The sequence below is a fragment of the Mustela nivalis genome (genome assembly GCF_964662115.1).
Source record: "Mustela nivalis genome assembly, chromosome: 3".
Lineage (NCBI taxonomy): Eukaryota > Metazoa > Chordata > Mammalia > Carnivora > Mustelidae > Mustela > Mustela nivalis.
Window position 1 is genome coordinate 140,095,685 of NC_139022.1, and position 18,596 is coordinate 140,114,280.

General features: G+C 48.6%; 1 protein-coding gene across 1 annotated transcript in view; it reads right to left on the minus strand.

Moving 5' to 3' along the window:
- Nucleotides 1-18,363, minus strand: part of AFAP1L1 (actin filament associated protein 1 like 1) — a 57,341-nt gene extending 38,978 nt beyond the window's left edge. Inside the window, exon 1 of the mRNA XM_082726289.1 lies at nt 18,245-18,363. Within this exon, the coding sequence (XP_082582415.1) occupies nt 18,245-18,260 (16 nt within the window). The 5' untranslated portion in view covers nt 18,261-18,363. The remainder of the gene's footprint in view (nt 1-18,244) is intronic.
- Nucleotides 18,364-18,596: the final 233 nt, after the last annotated feature.

Consider the following 18,596-nt stretch of genomic DNA (forward strand, 5'->3'; position numbering starts at 1 on the left):
GAATAATAACCCCTGTTTTGGCAATGACCTGGCCAGCCTAGTGGGCGCCCTGACTTTTGATCTCATTCCTGGGCAATTTTCAGACTATGGAATTTACAAAAATGCTTGGAAACAGCTTGCAAGTTACAACGCCATTAAATGCAAAGCAGTGGGAGGAAATACAATTTCTCTTTCCCCCATCTCCTTTTTTGACAAGCCTCTCTAGGACAAAGATAACTCATCCTTCTTTGTCTTCAAAGTCAGAGAACATGCAACAAGCATGATTCAAAAATGGAAAACAGGAAAGTTGTCAGTATGTGGTGTTTACAAAGGGCATACCTGTTTTGTTTGTTTACTCAAATTTTCTTTCTCATTTTCCAAACAGCAAAATAACCCAATTTCCAGCTCCTGAGCTGGAGAAGGGACCAATGTGTTACTTTAAAAATTTTTGGTCATGATCTGAGAGATGACTTTCTGTATTCAGTGCTACAATAAGCTAGCACATTCATGAGGTCTGACTCCACTGTGGGGGTGGGGAGGCAAGGCACCCTGAAAAGGCAAGCAGTCTACTTAGCAGGTGTGACTTCAATGTTTGGGTAGGGGGAAGGGAAGGAAGAGAAACCCTTTCCTGTGGACTTCCAGTTCTGCAGGCCTTTCCAGAAAAACTTTCCTCTAGGTTGTGCCTTCATGCTCCTTTCCTCAGCCTCTTAATCCAGGGCCTTTGCATACGCTGTTCCTTCTGCTTGTCAGAACTCCCTTCTCCTGCCAACCAGTGATGCCCTTCTCCACTCTCTGCTCACTCGTGACTGCTTCAGGGAAGTTTCCCCTGTCTTCTCCACCACATCTGTCCCCCTATTTTATAGTATGATAGCATCACTCTCTCTCTGGTATGTGCCATGGTGAAATGTTACATTTAAGTATGCATTTCTTCAATTAACATCAGCTCCCACAACTTGAGCCTGAATGCCTTGAGGGCAGGAATAGCACCAGCTTTTGCTAGTACCTGACACAGAGTACATGCTTAAGTTATTTGTGGAATCAATGAATTCTTGATGCAAACTTAAGAGTTGCTAGTCTAGTAGTTAATGTGATTGAAAAACCGTGTCTTTAATAGTGGGTCGGCATCATAAAAAGATGCTTAAAAAAAGAAAAAAAAAAAAGCAGGTAATAATAGTCCCGGGAGCAGAAGAAAGCAGAGGTTCATTTTCCCACTTGGCTAAACTCCCCAAACCCTATTTGGTTGAGCTTATATCCCTCGTGTGAATACGGCTGCCAACGGATTCAGTGATGCACATTTTGTAGTTGGTGGATTTTAATCCTAACGTAGGAATTGGGAAATAATAATGACTAACATATATTAAGCGACCCAAACTACTTAAGTTCAAGTCCTATCTCCTCCACCCCACCCCCCACGGCCTAGCTGTGCACCTTTGGGACACTTAAATTACTACATGTGTCTCATGTACATCACCAGAGACCTATGAACCTATGTACCTCATCTGTGGGAACGAGCCCTAATGCATGGAAATGTGCCTACTATGGTGCCTGGCACATAGTAGGTTCTCAATAAATGTTGGCTGTTTATGTTACTCTCGCATTGTTATTCTGTGTTACCCTCTGCTTTAAACGATTTACTTGTATTATTCACACAATTTAATTCTTATGATAAGATGGGCTAGCCCCATTTTGCAGGTGTGGGAACTCCAGATTCCAGAGTGGGAAGAACAAGGAGGAGCTCCTCAGGGATGCCCGCCCCAGCGGTCCCTCATGGCAGTACTTCTGGCTGCCCAGCTCTGGGCTAAATGCACACCAAATGCCTACAGAATTCTCCCTGAATTTGTGGGTGCAGACATCTCTCCTTCTCCTGCCCACAGTCTCTTCCAAGTTGCTCCAAATCTACCTATTGGGGGCCACAGGGACACCTCACTTCCTCTGAATTCATAAGCCCTTCTCTTGGAGCCCAGGTGAAGGCCAAATAGTGGGCACAATGGCAGAGGGAACTGCGCTGGTTGGACCAGCATTATTGGTCACTAAAACAAACACTTCCTGTTGTCCCAGAGTGTTTGGGGAAGACCATGGGTCATGTGGGCTGGAAAAGAATGAAAAAGGAGCAGCAGAGAAACCCAGCTGCAAAGCCAATGTCTTGGCGCGGACTGCTTTCCAGGAGTTAAATATAGCCCCTGAGTGAGGGAGGGCCAGGGAGGGTCACCTTGGAAGGCTTTGTGCATGTTCATTACAGCTGGTGCAGGAAACACAATATCCTTTATGCTGAAGAGAATAGTACAGGTTTGACTCCACAAGCCAGAAGCGCAGAATCCTAAGGGAGGGAGGAGGGAAGGAAGAGGGGGAGGACTTGGGGGTTCATATGAGAGAACTGGTTTGGGGCCACGCATCTGCTAGGGAGGAATTTGGGGTAAGTCACTCAACCGTCCGTGCATCCACTTCCGCTCTGTAAGGAGGGGCTCAGGAGGTCCAGGTGTCAGTTCGTGTGAGGAGAGAAAGGGTTTTAAACCGTGGATCATTATTAGGGATGTTAGGGGAGCACTATTCTCTGATCTGTTATTTCAGGAAGACAGGGAGGACAGAGGTCAGGGAGGTCACAGGTTAGTTGGGAAGCAGGTCATAGGGGCCTTTTATGGGACTCTCTTGGTAGGATTCAGGCCAGGGTGACAGGCTCAGGGAACCTCCGAATCTTAAATGGCTTTTCTAGCAGCCGCTCTGCCCAGGCTCCCCCATCCACCAGCAGCACCCTCACTCTGGGCATCTGGTGTCCCAGCCCTGGGCCACCAGGGAAGCCATTTCCAGACAGGAGGGGGTGGGGCAAGCCACTGACTTCCGAGGAAATAGCTTTTGGCTGTGGGACTGGGCTCTCCCAGAATTGTTCCTTTGTCTGCAGATTCCTCCCTGTTTAGCTCACAAAGGAAATGGTTCCAGAAGGAAGTGGAAAACTGTGACCCACACATGCTCGTCCCCTGCACAAGATGGCGGCTGCTTCCGTCCAAGGCAGTCTGCACCATGTCCTTCACCAGAGTGGGGCAGAAGCAGTCCAGAGAGTGGCCCGGGATACCCAATGATAAAAGCAGGTAGTATTTTTTAAGCTGTTAAGTGATGTTCCAGATGTTGTGCTAAGCATTTTGTCTAGATGACCTCACTTAATTCTCATAATGATGCTGTGAGGTAGATATTGTTTTACACCTGACTCGTGAAGCTCAGAGATGCCCAGTCATTTGCCTAAAGGCACACAGCCAGCAGAACCCAGATTCAAACCTAGACTTAACTCTAGAGCATAAGCTCCCAATTGCTGCATTATAAGAGCTTCTGGCCTTCTTCTTCTAACGGGGGTGCTTTACCCCCAAAGCTTGCTAGAACCAGCAGTGAGCGCCTCAGGACTTTCCCCACTGCTGTCCATTCACAGGTTCCGGGCCTGAGGTCTAGATGGAACAGGGCTTTCTGCTTCTGAGAAGTTTGAGTTTGAGGACCCATCCCACCAATACCCTGGGGCAGACACTGAAGACATCTGGGTAAGTGTGTGCAGATAATAATAAAGTTATCCAAGAATGACAGTGAGCATTTATTGAATGCTTCCCACGAGCTGGGCACCGTGCCTGACACTTGATTTCTTTTCTTTTCTTTTTTTTAAATATTTAATTAATTTATTTATTTGACAGAGAGAGAGATCACAAGTAGGCAGTGAGGCAGGCAGAGAGACAGGGAAGCAGGCTCCCCGCGGAGCAGAGAGCCTGATACGGGGCTTGATCCCAGGACCCTGAGACCATGACCTGAGCTGAAGGCAGCAGCCTAACCCACTGAGCCACCCAGGATAGAACTTCAGGGGGCGCCTGGGTGGCTCAGTCCGGCATCCGACTCTTGGTTTCTGCTCGAGTCACGATCTCATGGGTTGTGGGATCAGGCCCCAAATAGAGCCCACCATCAGGCTCTGGGCTTCATGCTGGGTAGAAAGTCTTCTTAAAGATTCTCTCCCTTTCTCCCTTCTCCCATTCATGCATGCTCCCCTGGCCTCTAAAATAAGTAGATAAAATCTTAAAAAAAAAAAAAAAGTAGAACTTCAGGTGGATAAGAATTGAGTTAATCCTGACCCTTGCTTCAGGAGACACTGTCTTCACTCTTTCAGACATTCTCCACTTGTATTTACTTATTTGTTTATATGATCAGTTATTTTTGCTAATGTAGTAAGGACCCACAAATCTGCCATTCAAAGCAAAAGCCGGGGTTCAGATGATATCTTACATCTAACTACGATCCCGTGCTTCTTGGCACTGAAACCCAGCCTAACGGCCATCCTGAATGCTGTTTGTCACACCCTGTTTTCCCTTATATATAGTGCCATTGCAACTAGACATAGCCACAAAAACTTTTTAAAAACCTATAGTTGTTTCTAACTTTATTAAGAGGGCATACAATGCTATAGGTAATCTTTCTGACTTTTTCTTTACTATTATCCTGCCAAGATCCACCCACATCGCTGTCTATCATTGTGGTCACTCATTGTGGTCACTCATTGTGTTCTACGACAGTCCATTACTGGAATAGTCTCTGTGGCCACCACTCTGTGCCTACTATACTTCACCTAATCATTGCAGTAGCTCCAAAGGAGCTCTTCTTATCCCCATTCTACTGACAAGAAACTGAGGCCTAGAGAGACTAATGGAATTTCTGGAGGTCCCACGTGCCAAGTTTGAAACATTCCGGTTTCTCATTCCACCGTGTTTTAGTGTAGAGGAAAAAACACTGGCTCTAGAGCCAAAAGCTCAGGGCTCAAGTCCCAGCTCCACACTTAATGGCTGTGTGACCTTGGACTAGTTGCTGCATGTCTCTGGGCCTCAATTTCCTTAAGATTAAAGAGGAGTGATGGTGGCTGCCCTTCAGTGCTCCACTGAAGCTTTGCAGATCAGTGAAGTGTGATTATTCGTATATATATCATCCGTTCCGCCTCTCCCCCAACGAACCACACAGCCTCTGCAGGACTCAGGAGATGAGTCGGAAGAACCACACAGCCTCTGCAGGACTCAGGAGATGAGTCGGAAGAACAGCGCTCCCATTCAGAAATGCAAAGGATTAGGTTGACAATGAGCTCACAGAAACCTCAGTGTGATAAAAGAACCAGAAAATCATCAGTAAATGCCTCAGGCTGAACTCTTAGGAACATACGCTGTACTTATCTTTGTTATGTTTGATGGTTTGGTTTTTTTTAAGTCACTTTTTACTATGTCTTACCTATTTTCACTATCTGACACCCCACTCCAGCTCTTTGTTCATGGTATTTCCTCTGCATGTCTTGTTCTCCTCTAACTGCTGCCAAATACTGTGTGGTCTGATTTAGTGTCTGCCTCTGGTGTCCAGTGCCCAGCACAGTAAAGGGTACACAGCAGGTGCACTGGGGACAGATTGACCACCCAGAACTCAGAGAAGGACCACGGACTAGGGAGAAGACCAGGTAAATCCTACCTAGGACAACGGTCTCCAAGAGCAGAAGGGCTCATGGAGGGGGTGAGGGAGGCAAAGAGGGGGAGCAAACTTGTCCCCTGGGGGTACCGGGGGCACTGGAGGATAGAGCTGCGCGGTAGCTCAAGACCACACCAACTTAAGGAAATCTGAACTAAGAAGAGAGGCAGATGTCCCTTCCAAGAGGGGCGGAGCCCCAGGGGACAGCTCTTTGGCAGGGAGGTGGAAAAAGTCAGTACATGGGGAGGTGAGACACGGGCACCCAGAGTAACGCCTGGGATTTGCCTTTCCTAGCTTGGAGACCCAATGTAGGAGATGTCACCTTAGTTTTGTCATCTGTGACACAGAGGTCATGAGAGTGCTCCCCTCAGAGGTTGTGGTAAGTGGAAAGGGAGGTCAGCCTAGCCATTCCCTCCCTTCCTCTCTCGCTCCTTCCCTCCCTCCCCTTCCCCTCCTTGACTGCAGAAACCTCCCACTGCCAGCTCTGGAATGGTGCCCACCAGGTGCCCAGGACTCCAGGCTGCAGGGAGTGCAGCCATCCTGGGGCAGGTCCTGGGGGACCCCCAGGCGGATTCCTGTCCCCAGGGCTAGGGCAAGACTCCAAAAAAGTGATGACAGAAGGTCCTGGGGATGGGGGACTTGAATTGCAGAGAGCTCGAGACAAACATGTCTGTTTCCACATCAGATCTACACAACTAATTCTATTTGAAAATGGATAGACTCTGAAGTTTTAAGTTTCTCTGTTCTTAACCAAAACACAGAGGTGAGCTAATGTTTCCCAGTCTGCTGTTTGTGTGCCGCTCCTAACTGGTCACCTCCTTCCAGACTCAACCTTCCCACTGTCACGTGAGCTCACTGCTGCCTCTAACGATTTCCCCCAATGGCAACACTTTCGAGGACCCCCTCCTGCTCACACCTGCCCGATTGACAGCTCCCCAGGGCCCCCGACACCAGTTTCCTCTGTGACATAGATGTGACATAGATGCCCGAAGACCTTCCCATGTGCTCCCTATGGCTAATCCCTGATTCCTCTGTCGTTTCATCCCTTCCCAGGATAGGCAGAATCTAGAGGGAAAACGGCTACAGGGGGAGCTTGGATCCCAACCTCATTCATTAAGAGAAGTGATCATTTACAAACCTGTATTTTAAGTACTAGGCATTATTTTATTATTATTATTTTCTTTAACTAAATGCTTCCTGTGTGCTGAGTGCCTTCCTTGCATGAAGCCAATGACCCCTTAGGGAGACAGGAGATTGTGATCTCCATTTTTAGTTGAGGAAACTGAGACCCTGGGGGATTAAGTGGATGAGGGGAGCTAGGATTCAAACCCTGGGCAACTTGAAACCACAGCCAGTGCATGGAGCTCTCCCATTATGCTGCCTCTGTCATTAGTTACAAATCCCAGCAACCCGGCTTCTCAGGGACTGGCACACGTCCAGCTGGGGACCTGGAGGATAAAGCCCTACTCTATTGAAGGAAGACCTCTACCTGATCTTCTGGGCTGTAGGCACGCCCACCCCGCTGCACACTGAGCGCACTTCTGGGGCTTTCTTCTTTTCACTCTGGCTCTTTCTCTACCTAGATGCTGCCTCCCCAGGGTATCTGAGGTTCCTGGCTAGAAAATGCCCCTTCAATGCTCTGTATTCCCTGATGGACAGGGAATGGGCATGGGAATGGACATGTCACAGGCATGGGGGCCTTGCTGGGAGACTCGGGTACAGGGACTCTGAGCTTCCCCTCCGCCATCCCTCAGAGCTGCACCTGGTTGCTGGCCATGAGGAAACGCGATCTGTCTTTCCGGCTTCCCAGCACACTCCTAGATCAGTTTTCTTCTGGGTTCAAGTGGAGCTAAAAAAAATCCCCCTTGGTTTCATATCAGCTGCATCTGCTCTCAGCAAACCCTTCAACAAGAATGGGCAGGAAGAATAAATATTTATTCTACAAACGAATATATCTGATTCCATCTTCAAAAGAAAGCTGCCGTATAAATTATCATAATTTCTCCATTCTAAGATGGCATCGATTTAAAGATGTTTTATCTGCCTAATAACAGCTTTTGGGAGGAAAAACAGAAAAATGAACTAATTGATATATCAGTTGTGAGACATGTTCTATTTTTTTAAAAAAAAGTGTCTCAGTATCAGTTAAATTTTTTTTTTTTTCTAAATATGGTCCAATTCAATTCTCATTTTATTTTTTTTGGCTCTGGTATTATCAGAAAAAAAAGCTCCCAAGCCTTGCTTAACTACTGTGAGACATGGCAGGTTATCAGCAAGTGTCTTGGCCCCCTTGCAGTGCTGTTTAGCGCTGTGGGCTGCTGGGTCAGTGCGGGTACAGCATGGCCACCCATGCGCTAATGGCAGCTCTGAGGCCCCCAAAGCCAATGGACATGATTTTTTCCCAGCAGAGATTTCATCTGAGCTTGCAGATACCTCACGACCATGCTGGTGGTCCCATGGAAAGCCCGTTGGAGCCCATCATAGAACCTGAGGCAAGACACTGCCCCTTGAACCTCAGTTTCCCCAGATGTAAAACAAGAGTCATAGCGTAAGATAGGTGGTCTTCAAATGTTCTTCTAATGGAGTTATGGGAACTGTGGAGCTTCCTTCAGGGCTGCCTTGGGCGTAGGAGGGCTGGAATGGACTGTACTGTGTTCTCACTCCCACTTCATTCTGAACAGTTCTATTGCTTAACATTTTGTTTGCAGAAGGATTCTGGGACCAAAAGTACTTTGAAAAACATGAGTAAATGGCCTTCTGGGGTCCTTCCAACACTACTCTTGAATACATACTCTTGTATGGTCTAAAGGATAGAGCTTCCTTTCTTAGTCTGGACACCGTCAGAATCCTTCTTAGCACAGTGCTCTGGGTCGATACTCCCAAACTCTTTGTAGTCTAATCCAAGGGTTGGCAAACTTTTTCTATGAAGGACAAAATAGTATGTATTTTAGGCTTTACCGACCACATATGACCTCTGTTACAAGTACTCCACTCTGCTCTTGTAGTGAGAAAGTCATAGACAATGCATAAGGAATGAGTGTGTCTGTGTTCCAATAAAACTTTATTTACAAAAGCTGGTGATGGGCTGGATTTGGCTCGCAGGCCAAGGTGCACAGATCCCTGCCTCATAATACTAATACTTCGACCAGAAAGACGAAGAAACTGAAGCCTATGGAAGGGGTTCTAGGAACTGGGTTTGCTTGGGATCCCTGTCTCCCAGACAGCGGACCTGCTTCCATGACCCCACACGGCTCATGTAGCCGTGACTCTTAGCCCGATTTCAACTACGGGCTACACTTTTGAGGGCATGGTGCCTAGAAAAGACACGTGCCCCACTTCTCTCTCTCAAGAGATCAGTTTTCCCCGAGGCTCTAAGAGGGCTATAAAAAGCCACTGAGCGGGCTGTCGACAAATTCCCCAGAGCTGGAATGACTGCAATGTGGTGCCACATTCTGTCCCCGCTGCGGCCCGACAGCTGCTCCGGGGAGGAGAATCACGCCGGACGGGCTCTGTACCTCCACCCTCATCTGGGGCGAGGCTGGGATTCCCCAAATGGAATTTTAGATGGAGGACAAGTCCTGCCTGGGGCCTCTTTCTTCGTTCCAGGAGGATGAGAGCTTCTTGAATCCTGAACACTAGAACTCTGAGGGCCACAGTGGGAGGAGGGGAAAGGGTAAGAGATAAGATCTTATGCCAGCTGCCCGGCCATATCACTCACTGAAGGAAGGTGCTCCCTTTCTCTCCCCCGGTTCTCAGCACCCTCTCTGCCCCGGCCTTGAAATCCGGACCTAGTAAATCCTTGTAGCTTACCTAGCAAGTCCTCCTTATAACTGACTTGGGGATGACCCTCCAGCATTCAGTGAAAAACTGAGGTTTGGAGGTAGGCAGGGCTGCGTAAATAGAAGGACCTTTCTAAGGCTCAGTTTCTTCATCTTTAAAATGGGGATACTTAAAAATATGTGCAATAAACTTTCAGTTATCTATCAAAAGTAAATTATGGGAAATAACTTTAAAATCCAACAGAGGGCAAAGTTACGATACACATTCTTACTGTGTATCACCCTTGGCAGGTGAGATGGCACTGCTCAAAAAAGGTAAGAATCACAAATATACCAAACATTGTCCACGCGTTCGCACACTGACATGAGCCACGTTCCTTCTTGGGAACACACTTAATGGCCTACTGCAGATCTACATTTTGCCATAAACTTGTTTTTGTTTTTCTTTTTTTAAAGAATTTATTTATTTATTTGACACAGAGAGAGAGATCACAAGCAGGGGGAGCAGCAGAAGGAAAGAGAGAAGCAGGTTCACTACTGAGCAGGGAGCCTGATGTGGGGCTCGATCCCAGGACCCTGGGATTATGACCTGAGCAGAAGACAGACGCTCAACCGACGGAGCCACCCACTCGTCCCTGCTGTAAACTTGTAATACAAAATCATATTCATATTTTTATAATTCACACACATGCCCTAGCTACATGCGGTACAGATAGTCTTAACCATAGCCATAGGCAGCAGTTTGGGATGGAATTTTCCATCCAAATGAAACAATGAAACAAACGACATGTTTGCTGTACAGAAAGGCTAAAATACATCAAACTCGCGGTAGTGCGAGCACGAGAGGACCCCTTGTCAAATGTAGATGCCCCGACTCCCAGTGAATGCTCAGTGGGCTCTTCTACTGAACATTCGTTCTGTGTGAAACACTGGCCACGAGAAGATAAGACCGTCCCAGACCACAGGACTCGCAGATAACTAGAAGGGGCATTTCAGTTAGTGCAATAAAATCTTCTAAAAGCCAAGACTGAGGAGGGCAGCGGTCACCCCAAGTCAGAGAGGAGGTGGAAGGGGATGTGACAGAGATGTTTGCACAATGGGGTGATGCTGAGCTGGTCTCTTTTTGGACGGGGGTGGGGGGACAGCAGAGACATCTTTCTGAGACCCAGTGTTTGCATCTGTCCGATGGGGACTCAGCTGTCCACTCCACAGGGCTTTTACCAGGGTTGAGAGAAACCACAGAAGAGAAACTCAGGCTGCAGGGGTTCGCAGAGAAAGGCGTTTAGTGGTCATTTTTGTCTGAATATCCCTATGACACAGGTTCCTTCTTGTCCATGGCAACCCCCGAGGGTATGACTGTGGAGAGAGAGTGGGTATGGTTACAAGAGGCTGCACAGGCTCTGAACGAAGCCTTCGCCGTGCTCACCATCCCAACACTGTGCTGCAGCGGACACGACCGGTAAATGTAGAAATTCTTCTAAAAGTTTTAAGTGTTGTAAAAATATATGTTCTCGTGTTGCCGAGTGAGTGGCTGAGCCAAGGCGAGGCTGTGGGATCCTGCTTCCATGGCCAGACTCATGTCTACTCTAAACTGTGTGCTGAGCCATTTATTGGAGATGGATCTCCTCGGGCTAGAGCTTACACACCCTGAGAGCCCACAGCAGAGGGCAGGGTGGGGTAGGGAACGAGAGGCCCCGAGGTGAACACTGGCATGCCTAAAAGTCCACTGGGCACAGACTTGTTGTTGTTGGGTGTGGGGGGGTGTATTCAGATTTATTATGGACTACAATAGAAAAATTGCTTGGCGTTTTAAAGATAAAATGAGACATTTCAGAAGACTACTTTGGATAAAAGATCCAGACCCTAGAGTCCCACTTGGCTGAAAAGTACACAAGACTGTGTTTGAGACAGCAGCAGGGAATCCTGGCAGGTGTTTGGGCAGGGTCAAGGGTCATGATAAAAGCAGGTCACTGCTTAAAACAGTGAGCTCATCAGACTCAGCTGGGAGCTGTGCAAACTCACACAAACCCAAGCCTCACTCCAGACCCACTGATCAGATCTCTGGGGGCTTATTTTCAGTGGGCCCCACGGGAGGGGATTCTGATCCCAGCTGGGGTCAGACAAACCGAGAGTGGTCCTCGGGGCAGGCTGGAGAAGGTGAGAGCAGAAACAGGAAGCTCTCATGCAGTGGAGGAGAAGAAGCCATAGACATTTTTCAAGAAGAGTCAACAGGATTTAAGGTCTTCTTGGATGAAGGATGAAAGCAAAGGAAGCAATGAGTAACGATGAAGCCTCCGTTTCTGCGTCCCTAAGGTGAGACTCATTGAAACGGAGAATCCTGGAGTTGAAAGTGGTCATATCCAACTTCTATGTTATAAATTTTGTATTTTTTCATTCATTTACTCAGCATCTCAACAGAGGCTTTTCGAGCATTTACTATGTGCCAAGCATGAACTCCGGGTGCTAGGGAAAGAGCTGTGAACACGGGTAAGAGGGGCCCTGCCCCCACAGAGCTCACGTTCACAGCTAATTCAATCACGACTGATTCTAATTATGAAAATAGCAGCCAAGGAGGAAGGAGGGCCCCTGCCTGGGAGATTGGGATAGATGGCCTTGAGGAAGTCAGGTTTGAGCAGACAGCAAAGGATGAGCAGGACTGAGCAGGCAGAGCTACAAAGCCCAGTGTGTGGAGACCCTGCAGCCAGAGACAGACAGGGCACAAAGCAAGCAGGTGACAGACATGGCAGCATCCTGAGGACCGTCATGGAGATTTTTGTTTATATCTTAAAAACACTGAGAATCCAGTGAGAAGGGCTGAAATGTGATCGGATCTATAGTTTAAATGACTGTCTTTAATGGCATCAGGTCCTCTCCTTTCTGAATTCAATCCTTGAGTGTAATTTATAAGACCCATTAAAAGTTATGATAAAGTGCAGTTTATTCTTTATTAATTTTTTTATTTTTAAAAGACTTTATTTACTTATTTGACAGACAAAGATCACAAGTAGGCAGAGAGGCAGGCAGAGAGAGAGGGGGAAGCAGGCTCCCTGATGAGCAGAGAGCCCAATGTGGGGTTCGATCCCAGGACCCTGAGATCATGACCTGAGCTGAAGGCAGAGGCTTAACCCACTGAGCCACCCAGGTGCCTTGACAAAGTGTGGTTTAAATAAAAGGTGGATACTTTAGGCGGAAGTCCCATTCTCTACAGTTCACAAAGGGGCCATGCCTAGAGAAGTCACTTGAATATTAGGTGACGGCTGTTCTTTTTTTTTTAAGATTTTATTTATTTGTCAGAGAGAGGAAGAGAGAGCGAGCACAGGCAGACAGAATGGCAGGCAGAGGCAGAGGGAGAAGCAGGCTCCCTGCCGAGCAAGGAGCCCGATGTGGCTCTGGGATCATGACCTGAGCTGAAGGCAGCTGCTTAACCAACTGAGCCACCCAGGCGTCCTGGTGATGGCTGTTCTTAGTTTATATGTTACTATGGTCCCCATAGGAAGCATTCCGTGATTCCCTGATCTGTGGCCACTCAGCCTCTGCTTCCTATGTCCCTGGCCAACTTCAGTTCTCGTAGCGGATAATTCTCATTTCTGTGCTTCTCCTAGATAAAGCCCAAACCAGCCTCTCTTTGAGCTCCTGTACAGCCTTCTGGAGGGTGGTTCTATTATCTCTTCTACCGGACTGATCCTGTGTCCCCCTTTCAAATTCAGTCTTGTTCACAAACAGCCCCATTTCCTCCAATATCTCCTCACGTGGTTGTGTTGTTAACAGAAAAAGAGAAACAGGAAAGGTGATCTGATTTGGTGGTGAATAAGAGGAGTTCAAAACCGGGTCACTTGGAGGTTGAGATGACTTCTGGATGGAAATGCACCATAGGCAGGAGGTAAATAATGCAGGATTGGACCCAACTCATGGCTGAAGACGGACCCTGAGCATCACCCGGGAGGAGGTGTGGCTCTCTACACAAGAGAGTATAGGGAGAGAGCTGAGAGTGTGGGGAGGGAGGGGCAAGGGTCTTTAAAGAAGAAAAAGCAAGTGAGCCAGAGGGCAACACGGAGAATAGCAATTCGTGAGCACCTGCCATGGGCCGGGTGCTGGGCACTGTGCAAATAATACCACGGTCCAGTTTCCCAGTTCTGGGTGTCTTTCTTCCAGCTTTGCAGACTGAGGCGACAAGGCTTAGTTGGTTAACTTGCCTGAGGGGTGGAGAAGTCCAGAGGCTGTGAGCACTGATAGCAGTGGGATTGAGGGACAGGAGGAGACGCAAGAGACACTAGGAGGGTTGGAGCAGTGGTTATTTAATGGAGACTTATTTGATTCCAAAATGCATGCTTTCTTCATCTCCACCAAGTAGCAGAATACATTTAGAGGAGTCCATAATGGGTCAATAACACTACAGAGAAGTCCAGGGGATGGGACTCAGATGAAACAACATGGAATGATTTGTGACCCAGAAGAGCAGTCTTTCTGCAGAAGGTGTGATTGGAAGGGAGAGGGCAGGCAGCACACAGGGTGTGGGGGACGGGGCTGGAGGCTGACATGCTGACTGTGTACTTGAGAAGTTTGGCCGGGAAAGGAAGGAGGAAAACACTTAGGGGTAGAGGGCGTGTGTCCATGCGCGCGCGTGGGCAGGGAGTTTAATTTTTTGTTCAGTTGCATGTTTTTTTTTTAGAAGGGTAAGAGAAGTATGAGAAGCGGATGGTATCCAAACACAGGATTGTTTTTCCCAAGCAAAGATCAGAATGGAGTAATGATAGGCTTCTGGCAGAGGTTAGGGAGGGAGGAACTTACTTGGCAGGGTTCTCACCCATGTGAGAAGGGGGGTTTGAAACTGATATTTGAGGGAGAGGCAGAAAAAACCTTGACTACAATGGAGAAGCCAAACACCATGGAGGCTGAGTGGGATAAGGACATGGAAGCAGTGCCCAATGATAGCAGAATCCTCTACATGGAAGAGAGTAAGTTCAAATCTCATGGCCCCATGGGACCACATACACCCATTGCCAAGAGTGGCTGAAATCCAAGCAACTGTATTTGATAAATATAATAGCTATCCCTCCTGAATGTTTCTTAAGAGCTAGCCTACATGTATTACCCTTCCCTATGACACTGCAAATGAAATGAAACTGAAGGTCAGAGAAATTAATTTATCTAACTCATACAAGATCATACAGCTTGAAAGTTGCAGCGCAAACTCAAACCCTTGGGGCATCTGGTTGTTCAGTTGGTAGAGCATGCAACTCTTGATCCCAAGGTCATGAGTTGAAGCCCCACATTGGGCATGGAGCCTACTTAACAAACCAAAACACCTCAAACCCACATTTATCCATTCTCTGAACCATTTCAGCTTTACTGAGTCTCCAGGCTGACAAAGAGGATGTCGCAAAACCTATTTGGATGGAAAAGATGAATATGGTTGAGTATTCCTTTCAGAAGGCCAGTAATGGACAGGAGTAGACAATGAACTTGCATGTCAGGGAAGAGGTATGTCTGAACGGCAATTCATGGCCTTGGTGGTGGAAGTTGGGTGGTGAGTCACCGTGGAGAGCTCATTCTAGGAGCAACTACAGGTTGCTTGGCCCATGAAAGCTGCATAAGGAAGATGTGGCTTTCCTAACATAGATCTCAAAGCTGGACCAACAGAGGAATGATAGTTAGAATGGGTTCTTCTACCATCTCTTGAACAATAAAAATCTCATTTAATGAAAGGCAGAGTTTCCTTGAGTTGCCCAGAAGACAACCTGCTCTCCCAAAGAATACAGACTGCAAAAGAAATTCCCATCTTGGGTTGAATTCAGCTTGATGAAAAAGAACTAGTTGTGAAGTGGAAAGGAAAGGAACCTTGGGGGAAATCAGTGACTTCCACGAGGCAGGCAGATCAGACAACACCTTGGACATTAAGAAGGCATATGACAAAATCAGGAAAATATAAGACCAAAGTCTTCAAAGAGAGAATGACTTGAGAAGACTGGGAAGTTTGCAGAGGCAAACTTACATAAAGAAACAGCCAGTCAGTAGGCAGGAATAAATAGGATAAATAAGGGAAAGTGGAGACATTGGCATGTGTATTAATATTTTATCAGTCACTCAGAGATGTCAGTTGGATGGTGGTGCAATTACTGAAGGTCAGAGATGGATTTTCAAGAGATAAGCAGCACAAAGGAGCTCCAGGACACAGAGTAGGTTATGACACAGGCCCTGTCCTTGATGTGCACAAAACTGTCTAGCTCAGTTCTTAAAACAGAGTAGGGACTCAAAAATCTGTCATCAGAGTCAGACTAGCTTGTGGAAGGACCAAGTGAAGCTTTATAAAGCAATTTTATTATGCAGAGTCTAATGAAAAAAGACTGTAATTACAATAGCATTTATTGAGTGGGTCCAACATGCTAGGCATTGGTTGAAGTATCTTCCATGCATTTAATATTTACAACAACCCCAAGAAATAGCTATTATCAGTATCCATATATATTTTTTTTTAGCCTCCTATGAAGACAGAGAGTTAGTTAATTTGTCCTGTGGAAGGTGGTGTCTATGGACATCAGTCTATGATTCTCTTTGTATGATGTTCATGAATCGGGAATTCCTACTGGAAGAGATTTCATTATAAGCGGTTTCTCTGTTCTGGTGTCCTACAAATCTTGCTCTACTCACAGAAAGACACACATTGTGTTAGTAGAGAAATCCTAATTCCCAGGTTTGTTTTCATTCTCAAGGCGGTTGACTTTGGTGCTGAGCTTTTGTGTTGTCATGGCTGCTGAAGATCTGAGCAGCACAGGTGAGGTGTGGAAGAGGCCCCTGGAGCTGGCAGGAAGACGTGGCATCCAAGCCTTGCTCCAGGGCTTGGGCAGGTCACCTGCCACCGTGGAGGCAATCAGCAGTAAGCTGAAGATCGACTTTGGTTCAAACCTAGCTCTGTCCCTTACACAGCAAGTGATTGGGCAAGTTCATGTCAATGACCCAACCTTGCTGCTCTGGACAGGAGTGTATCCCCCCCTACCCCCCCCCCCCCAAATCCATATGTTGAAGCCCCAACCTTCCAATATGACTGTATTTGGAGACAGGGCCTTTAGGGAGGTAATTAAGGCAAAATGAGATCATAAGGGGTGGGCCTGATAGGACTGATGTCCTTACAGGAGCAGGAAGAGAGATCCACTCCCTGCCTTCCAGAAGCTTCCATCTGGGCAGGGAAGGTAGGCACAAAGCATACAGCACGAGAACTAACTCTTAGAGTAACAGCATAATGAGATAAGAGTTGCAAAGGAGAAGGAGAGTAGGTGGGGAGAGCCTGCAGCATGGGAGAGAGTTCTAGAACATTCTGAGTACTAATAGAGCCCCAGGAAGTCCAGCTTCCTAGCAGTAGTGCTCTGGAGACAGCCTTCTTAAGTGAGGTGTCAGTTACTAAGCATTTAAAGCTAACTGAATTATTGTCACCCTTGGTCAGTCTAAGGACGACATAGTCCTCCCACAATTCTGAGCAGACTAGATAGGGATTTTTGTACTGGGGACCAGACAGGGTGATATGTGACAACTTTCTCTATCTCCGGGGTGGGGGTGGGGGCTCTTTGGTTTAGATGTACCACGTGGGAGGTGGGAAGGGAGGGCTGAGAGACATTAGAGGTGCCTCTTCTCTCTACTTTTCCTCCCTGGTGAGTGTGTATACTCTCTGTAAACCTATCCAGGAGTTGGCTAACAGGTGAGCACTGCTTTTGGGATCACAATCTCTGTCTCCAAAACGCAGATCAGAAGCCCCGCCCATTTCCTGCATGCCCTTCCAAGCATGAAAGGAGGTGTAGCGGTATTTTGTGCTGAGAGCAGGTGGGTGGAAAGGTTTTCCCCAGCATCTTGAACTGGAAGCTGCTGGGGTTTCCTAGAGCCCCTGGGAAGTCCTTAAGACTGGCTGTCCTGTACTGGGAGTGCAGGGAGTGCAGGCCAGCTTATCAGGAAACCTCACGCACTCATCCCTGACCCCAGTGCTCTCCTAACCACTTCCACACCCACCCGGTCACTCTTCCCGCCCCCCACTCCCTGCCTTGGGGGCCTCAGCACAGAAAACAAACAGATGGATGAAAGATGTGAGATTATTAAGGAGGTAGAGGAATTTTCCATTAATAATAACAACAACAATAATAATAATGCTTCTCATGTCGGCACAGCATTGACCAGTTTACCAAGCGCATTCCCTCCTGTGATCGCTCAGCCTGGCAGAGGTGGGTGGCTGGAACCCTGGCGTTCCGATCTCCAGCGTTCGACACTGCCCCCATATCCAAGCAGGCCACTACTTCTTCGCAGACACATGTCTTTGAAGAGTCTAGGCCTTTTCTTGGGCAGGGCACCTCTCAAGGGCTGCTAACTTTTCTCACGTCAATGTACACACACTCTCTCCAATCTCTGAAACTTTTATCAAACACACTCAATTCCTGAAAAAGGGTGGGAGCCAGAAGGGGCCTTGCAGAGACCACAATGTAACTTTGTCACTAGTCCAGAGAGGTAGAAGGATTGGGTGAAGGTCACACAGCCTGGCAAAGGCAGAGCCCGGGCTCAGATACCCACACGCACAGAGGCAGGCTCGCCTGTCCCTGCTCTCAATGCCTTGGGCAGCCTTAAACTCCGGTCTCCAGGGGCGTCTCTTGGTGGGGGGGCACGGTGGGGGGGGGGTTTGGGGAGTGTACCTGCCAACCCCATCTTACCCTTCCAGAGGGGAATGGGGTGGGAGGAGCTCGCTGTCCTCAGGAATCCCGTGGGGGCATTCTCTCCTGGAGTTGACTCTGAGTGTAGGAAACTGGTCTTACACACAGGATGCCACTCCGACCCGGGACGCGAGGGACTTATCTACACCCGTGCTGCCCCGGCGGAAGGAGGCACCTGTCCACTCTGCCCCGGGCCTCCCACCCCCGACCCCGCGCCGGCTCCGACCCCTCCTCCGCCCCCCACCCCTCTACCACCTCCTCCTCCCCTCGGGCCCCTGGATTGCCGTTCTCCTCCCCGCCCCGCGCGGCAGCCAATGCGGCTGCCGCGGCTCCTCTTACCCCGGCCTCGGTCCATGGCGCCGGCGGCGGTCCCCGGGCGCGCCGAGCAGGGCGCAGCTGCTCTGTTGGGGCTGGTAGCGGCCGGCGCTGCGCTCTCCGGTCCGGCCCCGCGGGAGCGCCCTCCGCGCACGTCCCCTCCCCCAGACAGGATGCCCGCCCGGCGCCCCCCCGCCCGCGCGCGCCCGCCCGCGCCCGCCCTCACGCCGCTCCCGGAATAGACCCGGAGCACGCCTCGCCCCCTGGGCGGGGGGCCGGCCGGTGTCCCGGGTCCCGCACAAACCCACGCCACGCCCTGCCTCGCGCACGCCCCCGCGCCCCTCCCGCGGTGGGCCGGGGACCCACTGCCAGGTTC